Source organism: Maylandia zebra, linkage group LG2 (genome assembly GCF_041146795.1).
Source record: "Maylandia zebra isolate NMK-2024a linkage group LG2, Mzebra_GT3a, whole genome shotgun sequence".
Classification (NCBI taxonomy): Eukaryota; Metazoa; Chordata; class Actinopteri; order Cichliformes; family Cichlidae; genus Maylandia; species Maylandia zebra.
In genome coordinates this window covers 38,182,505-38,203,534 of record NC_135168.1, presented here as the reverse complement: position 1 = coordinate 38,203,534, position 21,030 = coordinate 38,182,505, and the positions used below count along the sequence as shown (strand labels likewise).

At 41.4% G+C, this 21,030-nt stretch overlaps 1 protein-coding gene across 1 annotated transcript; it reads right to left on the bottom strand.

Moving 5' to 3' along the window:
- Positions 1-178: 178 nt before the first annotated feature.
- Positions 179-6,215, bottom strand: LOC101484731 (hepatitis A virus cellular receptor 1). Its single transcript, XM_004540914.6, has 6 exons — positions 2,783-6,215; positions 2,306-2,641; positions 2,162-2,218; positions 1,992-2,080; positions 1,015-1,102; positions 179-865 (listed from the first exon to the last, which is right to left on the bottom strand). Exons 1-6 carry the CDS (start codon positions 2,823-2,825, stop codon positions 780-782), a joined length of 699 nt encoding a protein of 232 aa, XP_004540971.3. The 5' UTR covers positions 2,826-6,215; the 3' UTR covers positions 179-779.
- Positions 6,216-21,030: the final 14,815 nt, after the last annotated feature.

The window sequence follows — 21,030 nt, the reverse complement described above, 5'->3', positions numbered from 1 at the left end:
TGTATTTGTTTTGATTGATGTCATGTGTACGGGATTGTCCAGTAAACACTGGACTTTTTAAGTTAAAGCCTCATGGCTCTGTGTGGTGCATTTGAGTCCTGTACTGGCTTTTACTGGTTGGCACAATGTATACATATTTTTCAGTCCCACGTGTGTTGCTAAGAACTAAACAAGGAAAAACATTATTCAGGTTTTTGTTTAATTAGTTTTGGATTCCAGAGAAAAGCAGTTATGTTTCAACATAAAGGAGAATGAGGTAGAGGTAATTACATTTATTCAGTTTGCTGATACAGTGTAACAGAACATGCACAAGACTTTTTAAATGACTCAGACACAAGACTTAGAGAGAAATAAATAAATAAACCATAAGCAATTAGTCTTGTCATGTAAAGGTTCTTTCTCAAATCATCTTCCATTTTTACATTATTCAGTGGTTAAAAAAAAAGCTTATATAACATATAGTACAGTACATATTTTTCACATCACTAAATAGCTGTTTCACAGTTCATTTGAGCCATGTCATAAGAAGGTTTTTTCAATTATAGCTGAGAGGTGTATACTGAGATAATAGTGCAGTTATACCTAACAAACTTGTTTTTCACATTTGCTTATTATTGCTCAGTAGGGCCAGTAGGTGGCATTGTGTCTGCAAGTGTTGACAAGCCAACGACTCTTCTAGGTAGTAAGAAAGAAAATAATTAATCTTTAGGTTATTTTTGCAATTTGTGAAACAATTGCACCCTTTTCTGTGAGATCTTTGTGGGGGGGTTTCAACAGCATTAAGTCATTGCGATGCTCTCATAAATATTCTCAGCAGTTACGGAGTTGTGATGTTTCAGTGCCTCCTTCATCAGGAACATCCTTCCTAGATTGAAGAAATGCACATATGAAGATACTCAGTAAGAAGGAAAGCCCGCTCTGTGACTTCCGCTGTTTGATAGACGCCCACTTTTAATGTTTAATTAATCAGGAATGGGAGATGACTCACAAACGATAATCTATTTCCATACTTACGGAAAATAAAGCAGAGGATTATGATTATGGTGAGCAATAAAAGACCTGCCATCCTGCCAATATTCCCAATGCTCGAGAAGAAAATCACCTGCGATGAAAAATAAACCTTATCGTGAGGTCAATTATAATGGCCATATAATTTTAAATCTGTTACATAAATAATGTTAAATAATGAGAATATTCCTGCACTTTTTTTTTACACTCATTTTTTGAATCATGTTTCTAAGTGTCTCACATCAATCTTGAGACAAAATGTTAATTTAAGGAAATCCAAAAGTCCTAAATATCGTAATAAATAAGTAAATAAAAAGACAAAACTACAAGTTAGTGTCATTTCTTCTCTAGCTGCTAGACGAAAAATCTAAAGGAAAATAAACGCCACAGGTTTCCTGTTTTCATCCATGAGTCATACCGTGCTGTAAAACATTTCATTATCTGAGTTAACTCTGTTCTTGCTTCTCTTTACTGTCTTCCCCTGAAAATCAGACTCTATTTTAAACCTTCATTAATAATACATAAAGCTCCACATGGACCGGCTCCTGCGTCTATAGCAGAGCTGCTGCAACCTTATAACGTCAGTCGGCCTCTCCGATCATCTGATCGCTAAACTCTTCCACGCTTTTATTTTAACTCCACAGGTGATCACAATTTAGAGGTTGTGATGCCAAAAACATTAGAACAGCCTTTGTCAGCTCATGAAGTCAATCTGTGCTTTACTTCAAACAGCTGTTTTTCTTCACACTTTCTCCTGTTGTATTTGGCTATTGTTTACATCTGATGTGTTTATGTAAGTGTGGATGTAGGAATGACTGTAAGACCATATGTCGAGTCTGTCTATGCACACTGGAACATATATGCTTGTTTTTAATGTGTGATTTTAGTAAAACTACGAAGCACTTTGTAAGTGTGCTATAAAAATAGGAATTGATGTATTATAACACACAGCTTTCTCCTGATTTAAATAAAAAGTCAAATACCTGCTCTGTTTCACTTTGAACTGCGTCCATTTGTTGGTGACCAACTTCCACGCTTTCAGATGCCGACGCTGTCAGTATTTCTGTAGCATCTGAAATAGTTAGTTGGTATAATCTATAAGATACAATTTATGTTAAAAAGTTAACATATTTATTTGTAGGTGTTTGCTTACCTGTTGTTCCAGCAGTAGATATTATGTAGTTCTGTGTAACAGGTTGTTCTACAGCAGCTATGAAAAACAAAACAGACCAATTTTTTTCAACTAAAAAACATCAATGATTTTGTGATCAACACTAAAGCTTTTCATGAGCGTTACCTTCTTCTATGATCAGTTCAATGTTGACCTTATGGTCATTAAACCACCCAGGAATCTCAATCCTGCAGCCATATACCCCAGCATCTTCCGTCTGAGCATTGAGGATGGTCAGCGACAGATCTCCATTTGTCACTCGGCCCAACAGCTGGTACCTGGAGGACCTTCTGTTAGACACAGCCTCACCGGTGGAGGAAAGGATGGTGTTGGAACATTTGGACATGGGCACCCTGTCTTTTCCCCAACAAAAACTCAGGACTCCATGGGTTTTGGTGTCATACCTACATGTCAACGTGACATTGTGCCCAACGAGGCCAGTGACTCTGGTGCTGAAGGACACTGTGAAGGAACAGCAATAGATGATACAGATTACATTTGTAACCCCGATTTGAAGCCCACTACTGCACCCACACACACTCCTACACCAACAAGCACACTACATATAGTCTGAAACAATAAAAGCACCAAATATCGACTTACCTCGGATCAGGATCCAGAGGCAAAAGCAAAACAGACCACGCATGTGTAGGCTATTGTTAACAATGTCCTCAAGCGAGGATGTAATGAGCTTCTCCCTCACCACACGTACTGTTTTATCAAATACTGGAGGTTTCACTTCTCTTTTTAAAAATGAAGAAGGAAATTACGGCTGTCTTGTCTACATCTGGATTTGAATTCTTGTGATACGCAATGAGCCCACTGGGAAAAATGTATGTCTCATCTGTTGTTATGAAGTAATCCAGAGTTTATCATTGTACATATAAACCTCAACTCTCGCATGTAAAAGAAAAGGGGGACAAAAGGCTGGAAATGTTATATTCTGTAATATAAACAGATTGTGCGTTCCTCCATTTATTTATTATGGGACACTTTAAATGTTAAAGATCGATGACACACACAGATAAACAGGAAACATGACTAAGTGTCACATCTGTCACTAACAGCTATGAGCCTGTTTTCCTGATTTATCTATAGATTGTCACATGAAATGGTGAGACTCTGGCCATCTGAATTCCTTCACGCTGCTTGCGTACAGATTTTTCAGGAGACTTATTAAAGTTTATGTTCAGCGGTAAAATTGGCGAAGAAAGAAAACAGTGGAAGGACACTCAAAATTGTTTTTGTAATTTGTCTGGGATGAGTTGTTCTCTTCTGGCCCTGCGGCTGACAATTTAAAAGGGCTCAGCTTGTTCCTGGGATGACTTTCAAAAACGTCCTTTTTGTGAGATTTTTACAGTTACTCAGTGCACCCACGTCACTTTGGCCCTGTCATCTTCCTGGTGCTTTTACTTTAATTACATCAACCACAGTTGCCACTCATTACAATAAGGATCAGAATTACATTATTGTATGCAAACAAGTGTTATGATGCAAAAAACAAAAAACAACAACAACAACAATGGTGCAGGACTATGCAAGATTTAGAGCATAAATAATAGCTGCATCTATATAAACATTAATATAAATACATACTGTAAGAATACTAACTACCTACAGATATTACAATAGATCAAGCACTCTACACATCAATTCAATTCAATTCAATAAAACTTTACTGATCCTGAAGGTTGACCCCGAAGGAAATTGGGTTAAGGCTGCCGACCTTTGCCAGCGCCGACTTACCCTTCTGACCGTACATACATTACACAAACATCACATGGGGAAGACAGGTCAGAAAGGTATAACAATGGAAAATGCACCACATGAGGAAAGATAAGGAGAAAAAAAATAACTCCCCCCAGACTGAGCTCCAACAGGGAGATCAGTTTGAGAACAGAAAAAAAAAACACCTCTGCACAAAGCACATGAAAAAACTCTTAATACACCAAAGAAACACATGACAAGCAACAGGGGTGGGTAAAGGGGTGAGAGACAGCCGATTTAGACAGTACATCCGGACCTGCGTGCGCTGGTCTCCTTGATCCACCGTCAGCATCGGAAGGGAATAAGCGTCTAAGGCGTTTGGAAAGGGAGGGGGGATGAGTGTGTGCATATCAGTGTATATGTATGTGTGTGCGTGTCCAGAGTTCAGCTGAGACAGTGTCCTTCGCCCTGCTAGGCTAAGTAAACAGTCTTCCAGCCAACCCAGGTGGCCTTGCATGGAATTTGAAGAAACAGACTAAAAACAGTCGTTATCAGGGTGTTTTTTGTTCGGCTCCAGCCTTGCAACCGCAGCTGGTGCCAAGAGGGTATCCGCATGAAGTGATGGTGCTTTTTACTTTAGAGCGAACAACTCATATGAATTTCAAAGCTGTTCTAACAGTCCAACACTGGTCTCTCAATCTCCCGTTGGAGAGCCGTGAGCTTTCTATGATGTTATCCAAACTTACGTTCCGTGATGTTGTCGTTCTTTTTGCTCAAAGAGCAGGTTCTGAGAACTCACGACCGCAGTGCACTTCCCCAAGATGTGATTGAATTTGCGCTCAAAGATGTTATTCGAGCGAGCCCCTCCAGATGTAATCCAGTTTTTCACTCAGAGGTCTTGTTCTGAGTATTCACGGCAGCCGTGCGTTCTCCAAGATCTTCTCCGTGCTGCACTCAATGAGCCCATTTTGAGAAACTCACGCCTCGTCCCATCATTTCAATCCCAGCGGGCAGCCTTGTGGGGGTTTGAACAGCCGGTTCCGCTTCCTTAATTCTTCGATAAGCCAGGGCCAAGCCAGCTCCGATCCGCCAGAACCCTGTTATCATGGTTCCGAATAGGTAGATATCTTCAGGAGTCAGGCTCACCCGAGCCCAGACTTCTCGTTGAGAAGGGGTGTCAATTGCATTCAGAGACCAGTTGATCAAATCCACAATTCTCTTTTAGGTTTTAGAGAACAGACTGTGAGAGAGTGTTCCAGGGAAAAGTAATACAAAAAACACGAGACTAGACAAGGACATAAGAGGCTAAGCAGGGAAGCTAAGGGAGAGGAGGAGGAGGAGAGGAGAAAAGTGCGACCGCCTTCATCAAGAGCAAGAGCAGAAAATCAGCTGGTTACCCTTTATATCTAAAAACACTTCGCTGTTTATAAAGGTCCAAAAGGTTCAGGATGATCCTCAAAGTGGCTAAGAGACCTGAAACAATACACACTGTTCCCTTTTGTTTTGTTGTTTTGCACATCTCAAAAGAATGAGCGTTATTTTGAAGAAGCTCTTTACTCCCAGTTGCTTTCTGTTCCTATTTCTTATTCCACTGCTTTCCAAACAATACACGCGCTGCTTTTACAAGCTGTCCAGTTATAGTCTTATTTAACATACTTCACACTTTACAGAACAGAGACACATTTGTCTCATCCATCCATCATAGTACGGTATTGGGCTGATGTGTTTGACTCCGTTCTCTGTGTCTGGTCTCGGATTGATTGGACAGGCAGCTTCTCAGTGAGCGCACCTGTGGTTCATTGATCTCATCAGCAGCTGATATTTCTCAACATCAGGACTCCGACGGACTGTCTGTCATCTCCAAGTCGTAAACAGGCTCACTCTTGTTTATTCCTACTGATATCTGTATGTGTACTAAACCTGATGATCCTGTGTTTGTTCCAGTGTATCTCTGCAGATGAAAGGGACCTCAAGACTTACCTGAGCAACCTACCTGCCTTCTTTGGGTTTAACACTCTCCTTAGGAATTCTCTTCCAGGACACTCTCCATCTCGCCATGCCACCCTCCTATGACCCACAGACCCCTTTTGTGTGGACAGGCCAGTGCTCCTCCCTCCAAGCTTATCCATTCCAATTAAGATAATTCATGCATACCTTTGAGACTGTCCTGGAAACTGGATCATTGGGAAATTTCCTTCTGCGCTCCGCTGGACCTGACTCTTTCTCTCCTCTCCTTAGGACACATTATTCCCCGAGCCCTGTGGCTTTCACTCAGTCCCGTGCAAGTTCCTCTTTAAATAAACTGTTTTAACTGTGTGCCTGTCTGAGTTGGGTCTTGTTTAAGAGTCATGTTGCCTAGTTGCCTCGCCTGGCCTTCAAACACTTTGTCTGCTAACATTTGTCCAATTTAGAGTTGAAGGTGGATTTTGTTTTACAACTATTTTTTCTTTTGAATTTAAGGTGAAAATGACATGAGAAGCAAGGAAAGCACAATGGTATTTATACACAATGCCACAGCAACACATTTTAGTGCATGCAGGTCCATATGCACTTTACAATATGTGTGTTTGGTAAAAAGTCGCCATTATAAAAACATAACTAATGGAAAGGAAGTGTTGTGTGCACATAATGACAAGAGTCTAAGAAAAATATTTTCTTTTTGCCTGTCTTGCGATGCCCTCCACTCACCTCTGACAGGCCTGTCTCCACCTCCACTTTTCAACACTGTCAGCTACCACCGAGCTGCTCGAGCGCTCTATAGATCACTGTCCTCCCTCTGTGATGTCCTGTGTTTTGTCATTTCATGAAGCCACTAAACACTTCTCATATTTTCATATTAACAGCAGACCTAATGAGACTGGAATCTTTTCACTGACAAAGAGTGTGATGGGAGAGTTTAAAGCAAGCATGTCTCTGAGAAATTTAATTTCTCTAAATTGAATCAGCAAAAAATGTCTGAAGGAAACATAATTGCATCCAGGGTTTCTATCAGTTTAATGAGAGTCTATTGTTAATATGTGCACCTGGCAAATTTAATTTCAGGGTTTGTTTAGGGTTTTTTTTAATTCTTTTTTTAATCTATTTTCATGTGGTGACTGCAGAATGATGCGATTTTGTCATGGTAGCGTTTGCCCTTTGTCTTACAGTTTCACAGAAAAGAGGAACCAGACAGAGGACCTCTGTGGCAAAGGTAGTCCAAAACAATCTTTAACCAAACAGCCCGTGGTCATGCACAAGTAGGCAGTCAGGGAGGACAAACAAATCAAGCAGGGAACAGGTGACAGGCAAATTTCCGATGGCAGACAAAGGTCATACACAGGGAGAAATCACCAGAGACACAAACATTGAATACTGCAAAACATCTGAAAAGCTGCCTGGCGAAGAAAATTGACAAGTGGTAGGTGAAGACAGGGGTAACGGGTATAGTACATTAAAAACAGGTGATGTGAAGTGAAGTGCCAAAAACTACATTACAGAATTAAAAGCATGTCTAACAGCCAGTTTGGTCTCTGTGGATAACTTTTCCCCTCATGACAAGAATCTGTAAATATCAACACTTCACAACTGGAATCCTTTAGGCCACACTTCTACTACTTCAAGTCCATTACTTAAACCAGACCTTTCACTACGTATGTGTGTTTGTGTCAAGAGTCAAATTTTACAATTTTATTTTTCTGTCCCTTAGCACCAAAAAGTAGATATGTGCATATGTGTGTACGCACTCATACAGTTTATTTAATGCAACTTGCCAAATAACCTCAAAAGCATTAGCTGACAACTTAACTCTCCACCCTTTCATCCATATATGGTAACTTCTGTCTCCACAAAAAAACAACAAAAATGCAGATTCCAAAACAAGTGTTATAGGGTGATATCACAGAGTCTACATCCCTCTTTGATACTGTTTGTTTCATTTCATTTCCACTTTTTGTCCAGGACCATGTACAAAAAATAAAAATAAATATAAAAATAAAAAAATAATCTCCTAAGAGAAAAGATGCATTGTACCAGATTAAGCTACTAGCTTATTTCCATATGGAGTCCCTGGGCATAGAAGCAGATAAAGTAGATAGAAGTACCGGTATATAGAAATATATCTTCAGAAAGCATGTTATAATATCATAAGCTTATGAGTGAAGTGCGATTAAACAAGAACTAAGGATTAGCAACTGAAAAACATCTTGCCAAAACCACAAAGACCTTGGTTCCAGTTACTGTTTCTACCTAAACAGTAATACAATTTTGTTAAGTTGAACATATCTATATCAGTGCATATAGTAAGCAGTTATCCACCCTATTATTCCAAGACTGTCACATTCTGCACCACTGCACATATGTATATGTGTTATAAATGTTATTGTGTGTTATGCTGTTGTTGTCTGATTGTCAAGTCTGTTTAGCACATTGTGTGCAAAAAACAAAATAGAGCCCACTTCCCTGTGTGTGCATATATGTGTGGCCAGTAGAGCTGACTGATTTTAATCAGCATAAGATTTTGCTCTTGTTTGATACCAACAAAGGTTCACAGTGTATATTTTGTGTAGCACATGTCTAAAATAGCAAACCCACTTTTATGACTTGAATCTCTTCACAAACTGAGTCGGGATGCAGAGCCACATTTCAGCCATCATTCACCCCAAAAACCTCATGCTGACTCTGATGCACTTCATAAATAAAATAATATGAAATTTTATCCTTAAATTCAAAATAACTAACATTTAAATAGTATCTAAAACTTTAAAAATGACAATTTAGTAAGCATATTAGACATGCTTTTTGAATTATGCTTTAGAGAATACAGCCTGCTGAGATGCCTGTTGCAACTTTAATACTATTATGAGTTAAAGTCTCGTTGCTTAAGCTTAAGCTTCCCCTTACAGAAGGGGAGTCTTGTTTTCTGTGATTTAACTCTGGAATTCAAGCCAAAGCATCTGTCAGTCAGCTGTACAGACAATGATTTAAAAATGTCATTCGGAGCAGAAAAACTGGTCAAAGGCCGGAGTGCCAGCACTGAGAAATCTATAGCTATAGGTGACTTTTGCTGATGTCCGATAAAAGCATGAGCAAACAGAAAAGAAGAAGTTGGACTGCGTAGGTCAAAGTTTTGTGTCATTTTTAGAAGTTGTTAAGGATGTTGGTAGCTGCTGCAGTCAGCTCCATTTCTTGAAACTTGAAACAAAAGCAGAGAAAGACACTGAATTCGGGTTTGAAGAATAATGAGTATACTAATACAGCACATACATCAGCTTTCTTCTCAGTCAATTTGAGGGTGATCCATCATAGCAGGTAGATAGGAAAATGCATCGATTTGCAATATTGCTGACATCGGAGTATCCACTCTTCTCTCGAGCAAGAGTGCTGATCAGGCGAATACCTCTTTGGTCTATAAAATGACCCCTCCATGGTGTATAAGAGGGACAACAATCCTAGAGAAAGAGATCATTAAAATTAACATCACTAAGAGAAAATTAAAATACTTTAGGGTAGAAATTTAGTTGAATGTCTGATTTTTAAGCTAAATGCATGTAATCTCCCAGTATTACATTTCTATATTCAGTTATTCAGCATTGTGACGCCTTGATGAAGACCTCGTGGTCACATCGGTCCTGACAGTTTGTATGCCGCTGCTGTCCTCTAATGACAGCTTGTTTTTGCCTTCACTTGTCAACACAATCTGTTAGATAAGGAGAAAAAAAAAGCACCGCTGATATTGAGCCTTTTGAACCCTCAAAGCTACATTTACTGAATAGAAGTGATGAACTCCGCCAGTAGGTGCTATACATCTGTCCAGAAAAAATGAAAAAGGAAATCCATATTCACTCACTCACCCAAATCATTGAATTCAGGCATTTTAGTCACTTCCACAAGTGTATAAAATCAAGCACCTAGTTATGCAGACTGCTCCTACAAACATTTATGAAAGACTGGGTCGCTAACAGGAGCTCAGTGAATTCCAGCATGGTGCTGTGATAGGATGCCATCTGTGCAACAAGTCCAGTCGCAAAATGTTCTTGCTGCGTGGTTTTAAATATTCCACAGTCAACTGTTAGTGGTATTATAACAAAGTGGAAGTTTTGCAAACAACAGCAACTTAGCCATGAAGTGGTAGACCACCTAAAATCGCAGAGAGGTGCATTGTGTGCAGAGATCATCAATTTCAGTAACAGCGCAACTGCATCCAAGCCTCCATCACCAAGGACAATACAAAGCATTGGATGCGGTGGTGTAAAGCAACGCCGCTACTCAACTCTAGAGCAGTGGAGACATTTTGGACTCTCTTATGCTCCAGTTTGGGGATGTCCCCTTCCAATTCCAACATGACTGCACACCAGTGCATGAAGCAAGGTGAATAAACCCATGGATGACTGAGTTTGGTGTGGAAGAACTCAACTGGCCAGCAAAGAGTCCTAATTTCAACCTGATAGAAACACCTTTTTGGATGAATAAGAGCAGAGACTGTGAGCCAGGCCTTCTCATCAAACAACAGTGTCTGACCTCACAAATGTGCTTCTGAAAGAATGGTCAATAATTCCCAGAAATGTTCCTAAACCCCATGGAAAGACTTCCCAAAAGAGTTGAAGCTGTTATACCTGCAAAGGCCAACATCATACTAAACCCTATGGATTAGGAATGGGCCGTCACTAAAGTTCATATGTGTGTGAAGGCAGATGACTGAATACTTTTGGCAATATAATGTGTACGTTTCTCGAGGCAGCGTCCCACTGGGCAAAAGTCCTTAGAACAGATCAGTCCAAAAACAACTAATCCTTTAGCCAAACACAATAAAGCAGCCAATATCAAAAGTAAACCTTGAAAGACCTTCAGAAAACTGGGAGAACTATTGTTCAAGATCACTTTAATATTTACAAGAAGGTCTGGATCACTGGAGAGAAATGAAGGGTGACTCGAGACTTTTGTCCAGTGCTGTAGACTAACAGCTGCTGTGACCCTTAAGTCCCTCATGGTGCATAAATCAAGTGTTATTTGTTACTCCCACGTTTCAAATTGAATCCAAGTAGTACAGTAGCACTGTCGTCAGTCTTGTGTAATGAGGTCACGTGACGCTGGCAGCGGTGACTGTCATATCCCGCCTATGTCGCCAACCTAAGTTCCCGCCGTGGTTTGCATGGTCTGCGAAGTAGCTGCACGCTGCAAAATTTGATGTCGACTCCACAATCCACAGACCAGTCGTGACGCAAGGCGACAGTGTTTTTGCTGAGAGAACAATGACAGAGGGAGAGCAATGGTGTGTGACGGCCACTTAAATGTTTTCTCTGCGTCACAGCGAGAAGCACGAGAGAGAAAAGAAACTTAATGTGCTTCGACTTTACTGGTATAAGTGCAAATTAGACTCACATAAAACAAATATTTTTTACACCTTAGTTTTTTTTTTTCAGTCAATATTTGTGAAGTTTAGATGACTTGCCAAGGTTAAGCTTATGCACAAAAACCACTTGATTAGGAAAAGATTATGATTTAGGGTTAAAATACTATGTTTATATACATAAAAAGATGTGCCAATTATTATATATTGTATTATATATTATTAAATATGCATATGAGGGTAAATTTTCAGTGGTTTTTCAGTGTCCAAACTACTGTTAGGAATAAATCTTTTAAACTTTCCTTGTAGCACTCTGTTTTGTTACACCGTGCTGGTTGTATGTTTGTTCGATGTGATTCAGAACTACCACAAAAACAACAGGTAATATTACTGAAGTGCATATATACACTCATCTCTAGTCGCAAGTTCTGCAATTTGCTGGAATTGCCAGACTGTAAATTGCTCTTTGAATATTATGGCACTTTTCTTGGTCATGAATGAGAATCAGCTGAGAGTTGTTTCTCAGAGTAAATTTAACTGTTATGAATTTTATATAGGAGCACCCACTGAGCAGAAACAGTGTTTTGATGAGTTATGGAGTTGGTTTCTTTGTGTTTTGCATATTATTGTAAATGCCTTTCTCTCTGTCAAGGTTTTTTTTTTGTTTCCTCTACAAGAACATAAAATAATCTGTGTGCATGCAACTAACACATGATGGATTTATGGTTGCTGGTGACTATGGAGATCGGCCCTTTCCCCACTTATTACTTCCCACCCTCATCTCTCTTGGGAGTGGGTCTCAATGTTCCACTCCTCTTCTCTCTATTAATATCCCACTGGGGAGACCAGAGCTCATGATGAGTTTGGGAGCGGAAATGCCTCCAAACGCTCCTGGAAGACAGAAGGCTGGGTGAGGGAAAAGAACGAGGGACAGAGGAGATTAAGGAGAGAATTTCAGTCCCACTGTGTGAAAGGCAATTAGAAAGTATGAGTAAGTAGTGAAAAGAGGCTGGAAATGAAAGAAAGTGGAGCCAAAATAGGAATGAGAAGCAGGGCTGGAGATAGGATGTGGAGATCAAACATTATACACTCCAACACAGTAGCAAGTGAGATTTTTTTTTGTTTGTTTGTTTTGAATTTAAGAAAATAAATAGTATTCACATTACTGCCTTTTAAAAGACACGTAGCATAGTAACTCTGAACATTCCCAGTATTGATGCTCATCTCTTTTTCCTCCCACATGCAGTGTGCTGGGACGCTGCCATGAATCCCGTCACTGTACTCACTGCAGCATCATTAAGGGAGACTTGCAAACTTTGTTTCATGGGTCAGTGACTTATCACTTGATGATGTTCATATTCATCTGTTCTTTATGCTTTGTAGCCATGAACAAAAGGTAGGAGTTTAAGCCTCCGTGCCTACACGGTATGAGGAAGACACTCAACCGAGAGCATTCTCATGAGTTCACTCTCCTTCGGCACAATTGGAGAGGGGAAAAATGTGAAAACATAAACATACCCTTAAAGGAAAGATGATTAGGGATGTACAGAAGAAAAGAAGCTCTCCTGACCCAAAGCTGATCCAGATCCAACTCTTTTTCTCTGCTGGGAAAAAAAGTCCTTTTTTCATTACTCACATGGCCTGGCCACCCCTGCTACTAACACAGGACAGAGAGATGCTGAGAAAACCATACCAGGACATGAACAGGGGACCAGTATGGGAAAGAGTTTCTTGAGCATCAGTCCACTAAAAGTGGAGATGTGAAATCAGCTTTTACTGCTTGACTGTTTAGTGTGGGATAGCAGTGCCTACAAAACCAAGATTTATAGAACATCGTCCTTCAGAACATTTTGTCAAAGCAAAGCTCAAAATGAGACAAACTCACATAATCATGGGCAAATTATAAAAAAGAAAGGTCTGTCAGTCCTGCTGGCTTAACTCCTATGATTTTTTTCCCCTGTCATGTGATTAAGCCTGACTCAGCATAATGGTTATCACCCGAAGGTGTCAAGTCCTAAGTACAGCAGCCCAATCCATAATAAAATCAGACTGTTTCTTGAACAGTCCTTTGAGAGTGTTCCATATTTTTTCTTTAATATACATAATGTAGAAATTTAAGCATATTCAAACACACTGTTTCAGTTCTAAGGTTAATAATAAAAGAAAGAAAGAAATCTGGACCTTAAAGTCTTAATCTTATTAACAATAACCATGACACATCAGCAGTGTTGGTCAAGTTACTTGAAAAAAGTAATCAGTAACTAATTACTGATTACTTCCCCCAAAAAGTAATCCTGTTACTTTACTTATTTTCAAAAGTAATTAATTACTTAGTTACTTTTTAAAAACACGATTTACAGCCTGAATAGGTAATAAAGTGATAGCTCTTTCAGCCCAATTCTGCTTTTTCTGCATAATCCATCATACAAAATGTAATCAAATGGAAACATCTCTTTTTAAAACTTTAAACTTTAAATCTTTTAACTTTATGCATCAAGCAAAAACTTAATTATATGCAACATTCTCTGACTGGAAGAAATTTGTTTTACATTTAAACCTATTTTCTACACATTCCAGCACATAAAATAAAATAGTTTTTTGTGTTGACACTCACTCTTACAAATAAATGCAAGTAAAACACAAATAAATAAAGTCAAAGACTCAGCGGTCCTGTTGCTCTATTTTCACCTGTAAAGCAGGAGTAGGATAGGCGGAGGTTTACCCTGGTGCAGGTGTGCCGCAGCGGTCAGTTGAAGAATCCACGAGTTTCTCTGTGAATTTCCCATTACGTCGTAGCGCTTGTTGCTGCCTTTCAATCCGGAAAGGGAAAGCCAAGAACATCATTTCTAAACAATTTGAAGTCCATCATTTAACAGTGAGAAAGATTATTTAACAGCGGAAAACATTCAAGACAGTTGCCAATCTTCCCAGCAGTGGACGTCACAGAAAATTCACCCAAGGTCAGACTGTGCAATGTTCAGAGAAACTGCGAAGAAAAAAAAACTAGAGCTACATCTCAGACTGCACAGGCCTCAGTTGGCATGCTAAACGTTAAAGTTTGTAGCAGTACCATTAGAAAAAGACTCATTTGGACGGAGGAGATCAAAGTGGAGAAATTTGGCCTTAATGCACAGAAAAACACCTCATACCACCTGTCAAGCACAGTGGTGGAGGGGTGACGGTTTGGGCTTGTTTTGCAGCCACAGGGTTTGTCCACCTTAGAATCACTGAGTTGACTATGAAATATCAAAGTCTTCTAGATTCAAATGTAAGACTATCTGTGCAACAGCTAAAGCTCGACTGAAACTGAGTCATCCAACAGGATGAAAATCCCAAGCACAACAGCAACTACAACACAAACCTTAACCTGCCTGTGGCAGGACCTTAAACGTATGCACAAAAACATCAATGAACTGCAGCAACATTTTAAAGAAGTGTGGACCGAAATTCCTCACATTGATGTGAGAGACTTCTAAAACCATACAGAAAATGATCACTTCAAGTTACTGATGCTGAAGTTGGTTTTGCAAGCTTTTAAATGATGGGGTGTATTACACCAATAGCTCTTCTTCTTGGCTTTGTTGTTATTAAATAAATTAAGACAAAGTGTAACATGTCATATGATATTGTCATTATTTTCAAACCTGGCGAGGACTTTTTATATGTTCTTACACATATAAAAATATCTACAAATTAAAAGTGGGTGTAGTTTTTTCATGACTGGGTTTTTTTAGTGTCACAGTTGCTCCTCACACTATGAAATCTTACTGAAACAGAGTAAAGAAAACAAGGCTTCAATATGTGGATGCATCAGTAAAGATTATTTGTCCACCTCTTTTGAACAAATAACTTCTAAAGAAGATATAACCAATCATGCTAAAGTCACAATTTTATATTAGTAATATGTACCTTGCTGCATCCAGACACTGAAAGTGCAGCCAAAAACAACCAGTCAGTCAATAGATGAAGGATTCAGCCAATTCTTCATCATTCACCAGATCAACAGGAGTAACACCCATTCTGTGGTTTCTGATTGAATCATTGTTTTTTTTTTTTGTTTTTTTTTTTTTTTTTGTTTTTGGCCTGTCCCGTTTGGCTCTTTTGCCATCAGAATTGTTGTCTAAAGGCAAAGAAAGATGCCCAACGGATTTACTTTACCAAACTGACCATCCCAGCCTTGCCGTAATGGTCCATTTGATTCACCTTTTATTGTTTATTTTATTTTCACTTACTGAATACGGGACAGACTTGACTGGGGGAAAGAAGGGGAGAAAGAAAGAGGGAAAGAGAAACAGCTGAGAAGAGGGACGGGGGAGAAGGGCAAAAGACAAAAACCAACAGAACGGGCAGAGAAAAAAAATGCATATATCAATCACCTGGATCACCTGCTGAGAAAGAAAAAAGAAAGCAAGCAGAAGAGAACAAGAGTAATAGAATAAACAACATCACAATGATATATGGGAATATGACAGTAAATACTAAATGTTAAACATTATTGTGCAGCACATAAGATCAACAGAACACAGTGTGCTTTGAGGTAGGAGCCAAAAAGGGTGTAGTTTGTGGGTGTGATCACCCGTGTGTACACCTGTGAGCATGGACGCGCTTGTTTTTTTTGTTTTTTTAAAAGGTTCCTTCATGTAATAATCTGCTAGAGGGTGTGGGGGGGTCACAGCCCCGTCCTCCAGGGCGTGAAGCAGGTGTGGAGGAGATCAAAACTCCAGACATCCAGAGGCCCCCAGAACACAAGAGACCAAGGAAGACCAACAGAGGGGCAGCTGCGCCACTTTCCCGGAAAGAGCTGAGGAGAGTCCCAGATGAGGGCTCACTCAGCAGCCGCGGAGCAGAAGCCAGGGGGAGTTGCAGTGACGCGCCCGTGAGCTCCGCCGGCAGCCAGCTGCGCCTGAGTGACCGAGCCCCAGGCCGAGAGGCCGGGGGCACCCCACCTCCGAAGTGGCCCGAGCGAGCCCCAGGCCCCGATAAGCGGCCGCCAAGGAGTGAGCCGGTGTGTACCTGGACGCCCATCCCCGGACACAAAGAACCACCAACGCACCGATGTCTGAGGGGGTCCGCCACTGGCAGGGGAAGTGGTGGTAGGGGGAGATAGGCCTCCAAACCTTGGAGGGCCTGAGATGTCCCCAGAGAGGTGGCGCCTGACACCCAACCTGACATATAGACACAGACATACAGGCACACACAGACACAAACATCCATTCCCACCCTCATGCTCTCATATGCACTTACTCCACACTCAACCAACGTGGAGACAGACATAAAGAGACGTTGTACACACGATCACACTCCCCAAGCGTACTCTACAAACCGGGTCTAGGTGCCCTCGCCCCTGGAGGGGGGAACTGCACCCAGACCCAGGTGGTGTTTCCCTTTTCCCTGCGGTGGGGGGAGGCAGACCGCCCCGACTCCGCAGCAGCAGGAAGGCTCCACACTCCAGACCGCAGTCGGACGGCCAACTCCTCCTCCTAGCCCCCCTGCTCCAGCAGGTCGCAGAGAACGGGGGTGAGAGAAGACTCCAAACCTCCCTCCACCCGCTCATTGTAATGTTGATGCATGTGTGTTCTAAGGTGCATTTAAAACCCAGGAGGGCATGGAGCTACCTGCCAGAGAGCAGCAGGTAAGCGCATGGTCCCTCCTGCTAGCCCTCAATGTCTACGTGTATTTAAAATTGAGAGGTGGGCAACGATGCCAGGGGTGGGGTGTACACCCTGATGGTACTTTGGACTCCGTGTATCGTGCCCACCCCCAAGATCCTATATGTATGTGTAATGAGAGTGTGAGTAATGTGAATGTCTAAGTTGTGGGATAAAATTGAGGCAGAGGCAGCCAGAAGGGGACAGAGGGGGGGTAGCCTCCTCTGCACCCTGGTGACATACCCCTACTCCAAGGCCCTGCATGTGTGGGTGGTTGTGGTGGAGCGGGAAGAGGGAGGCAGCTGGAGATGGGGAGGGAAGGAAGGGAGGGGCAAGTGACCCCTCCCTGGGGCCAGCTCCCCCGCTGACCCCAGTAGGCACCCCCATACTCCGCGACCCGCCAGGGAAAGGGGGCCCAGGCCCATCCAGACCGGGCCCAGTGCAGCAGCGCCGCCCGGCCCCACAGAGCCCGGGACAGTCCACCCATCCCCACCACAGAGAAAACTGCACCCACCCCACCATCCACTCATCTTCCAGACTACATAAGACAATAAACACCCAGGCTGAGATCTTCCTCCACCTCTCCTGTATCTCCCCCTCCTGCAGAGGGAGCTCCTGAGGAGAGGAAAGCTCCTGCAAGATGTGACAATCTCCCCCACCAGTTGAAGAGCCCCCCAGGTGGCTCGACGCACCAGCGGCACCCTGCTCCAGGGCTGGGCCCCCATGCACCCACCCGCCCACAACCCCGGCAACACACCAACCAGGACCCAAGCCCCCGAGGCCCAGTCCGGGTCCCAGCCCAGAGACGGAGCGCCCCCAGAACCTCACGCCCATCCCGGACCCACCCAGGGCCAGCCAGGCTACCAGGTCAGTAACCCACGTCCGTCAGCACAGACCCTCCCCTAGCCCCGCTGCACGCAGCCGCGAGGAAACAGTCACCGGAGAGCCAACAGAGCCCCTAACCGGACATGACCGCTACCCCGGGTTGAGCCCCCCAAGGAAGATGCCTCCGGGGAACCCCCCGACGCCCTAAGCCTGTCCCTACCCCCACACCAATCACAACAGTGAAGGCGGGACCAAACTATGACCCCCCACCCCCACTAGGTGATGGAGCTGATCAAAGGAGCCCAGAGCAATTGATCTGATGTGGTGGCAGAGGCTGTATCAAGACTAATGTAATCTAATAGATAATTTCTATATTGGTTAGAATTAAGATTATTTTTATTTTTCCAGTTCATGAGGACTGTTTTCTTGGCTATGCATAGGGCAGTGAAAACCATATGGGCGATATTCTTTTCTGAAGTGACATTATCTAAGCTGCCCAACAAACACACTAAGGGGGAAGTTGGAATGTTACATTTCAGACACTTCGATAAGTCTTCACATATCTCGCGCCAAAACTTCTGAACTGGTGGACAGAACCAAAGAGCGTGGATATAATTGTCCGGTGAATTGGTTTGGCAGTGTGAGCAGTTGTTGGTAGACGTAAAGCCCATCTTGAACATCCGATGACCTGTATAGTGTACTCTATGTAATATTTTGTATTGAATTAATTGAAGACTGGGATTTCTAATTAGATGAAAGGTTTTTAAGCAAATCTGAGACCAGAAGTTTAGGTCTAAGTTAACTGATAAATCCGCTTCCCATTTTGCAATAGGAAGTGATATTGATTCATCTGTTTTAGAAAGCATTCTGTATATTTTGGATAGTAATTTGGGGGGTTTAAGAGTAAGAAATTGAACCACACTTGGTGGTGTTTGTAGTTCAACTTGACCCGGTTTAAATTTCTTTTTTACTATGGATTTAATTTGTTGATATTCTAAAAATCTTTTCTTGTTGATCCCATATTGTGTAACTAGTCCGTCAAATGAAATAAATTCTGTTCCTTCTAGTATATGTTCTAAATATTTGATTCCTTTATCACTCCAATCTGAAAAGTTTATCATATTATTGTTTTGTAATATGTCAGATTGAATCATTGTTAAAGACAGAGGGTGGGTGATTTATCATGCTTCGGTTCAGCCAAAATTATGAGTTAAAGATCATTTCTACAGCCTGCCTTACAGTGACATCATTAGCTCTGAAGTTACCACTGCTCTATGAGGCTTTTACACAACAGCCTGACATAAGTTACAACCAGGGAAGTGAAATCAAGGGGTGTTTTAAAACACCCCTTGATTTATCAGAATCAGAATCAGAAACTTTATTGTCATTGTCACGAGAACAACGAAATGAAGAATGGTCCCCGATCATTGCATCATCCCTAGCAATATCAAAATATAAATAAAACAATAAAATTCAATAAATAAAATAGATAGAATACTTAAAATACTAATAAGATGTAACAGTAAAACATTCACATACATTCCCACACACATGCTTCAGGCCGTGCATAGATTAACACAAGAGTGGCGTGATGGACATTTTTTTGTAGTATTCAGATGTGTTATTGCAGTTGGATAACAGCTGTGTTTGAGTCTATTAGTCCTTGCTAAAGACAGCTTTAAAAAAGACAGCTTGATTTAAGACAGCTTTTTACGTTTCTTTTTGGCAAATGTTAGAATATAAGACATTTAAATTGACAAGCTTCTCAGACACTGACAGTCATTAATCTTCTGTTAATTCTCACATCACTGCTGCTGCCCCTAATGCCTCCAAGTCAAGGTCAAAAAAGGAATCTCTACTTGGGCCAATTTACCTCCTTAAGGAATTTCAGGAATTTTTTTACACACATATTATACTCACGCATGCATTTCATCTCCCTTCAACCATCTCGTCTACAGAGGACATCATTCATCTTCACCCATTTATATGTGGAACCTAAACAAAGACGGGAAGGAAACACACTATCTGCATAGATGAACACAATTAGGAGCTGGAGAAAGGGCACTGAGTCACTGGGAAAACAAAATCTCACCTGAGGGGGCAGATGTGACATTCCAGTGAGGACTTTATGTAACGCTGAGTCTGAATATAGTCATTTAATATCTGTCTGAGGCTCACTTTAGGCTTTCAACAGGTCTTTATATTGACTCAGCTTTAAAACAGTCAGATGATCTGACAGGATAAAGAAAAACAATCCATCCAGATGAACAACTCCTCTGCTGAATCTTTCGGTCACGTCACATGATCTTTCTCATGCAATATCACTGACATTGCTCGGTCGTAAAAATGTAGATGTTAAATTAGTTTTTTTTTTTTTTTCTATTTTGGCAACTTGAAAATGGATGAAAAAAATCCTTAGAGTGCTCAGAAAAGAAATGGAAACGATGACTGTGCTTCTGTTGAAGGAAGTTCTACTGCACGATGCTACTAAATGGACTCGGTTTATCTTTTTTAGGTTAATGCGCAGATTTGTTTAAGTGTGCACTTTGGAGTCTTTCGTAAGCAAACAACGCTTCTGTTTACATTTGTTTTTTCTCACTAGAAACACTCGAGGCCTGAGAGGATGTCCCTCCTGTTATAACATTTATTAAAAAGTGTGCACTGTTTACACCACAGTCTTCTCCACTGCCTTCGCTGGATGGTAGCTGTGCTTTTTACTGCAGTCAGGAAAGCAGCAGCACAAAAGAACCACCCGAGCCTGAATCCACTTGTTCAAACCTCGCTCCATATTGTTCCTAATGGTCAAGAACTCGATGTAGATCTTTTACACGACCTGTCATTGTGATGCTCTGATGGACTTTGCTTCTGCTGCTGCAGTGTTCCTGCATCTGAGCCATGAATAACAAATTGGAGTGTCATATACTGAATAAGGCATTTTTAGAAAATTGCTTTATATGGTTTTGTTTACATTAAAAATAGAAAGCGACAGCTATTTAAAAATGTGGACACATCTCCCTGTGTCAGTCCAAAGCTTAAAATAGTTCTGAAATAGACCGAGTGATACAGAATGATTTTAATCTTGCCTTCCAGCCAAGAGCAAAGGCGACTTTCACAAACCTTCTGTGCATAGTGGGGTTTTTTTCCTCCCTCTGCCTCTCTCTCTTTCTGCTTCACGGGTTTCTAGTAAAGTCCAATATCCCTGACCCAGACATGAATGACCAATCAGTGAAATTCCTCAGGTTACGCAACGTGACCTCTCATCTCCACAGTATTGTGCTGCAGCCTGTATACAGGTTAAAAACCTAGACGCCTTTCTTTATAATCGGACTGCAATCTCCTTGGAGACA

Coding starts and splice junctions, on each gene's coding strand:
- LOC101484731 (XM_004540914.6), bottom strand. CDS start 2,825: ATGCGTGGTCTGTTTTGCTTTTGCCTCTGGATCCTGATCCGAG. Junction 2,642..2,782: donor CCTCTGGATCCTGATCCGAG/GTAAGTCGATAT, acceptor GTTCCTTCACAG/TGTCCTTCAGCACCAGAGTC. Junction 2,081..2,161: donor ATCTACTGCTGGAACAACAG/GTAAGCAAACAC, acceptor TAACTATTTCAG/ATGCTACAGAAATACTGACA.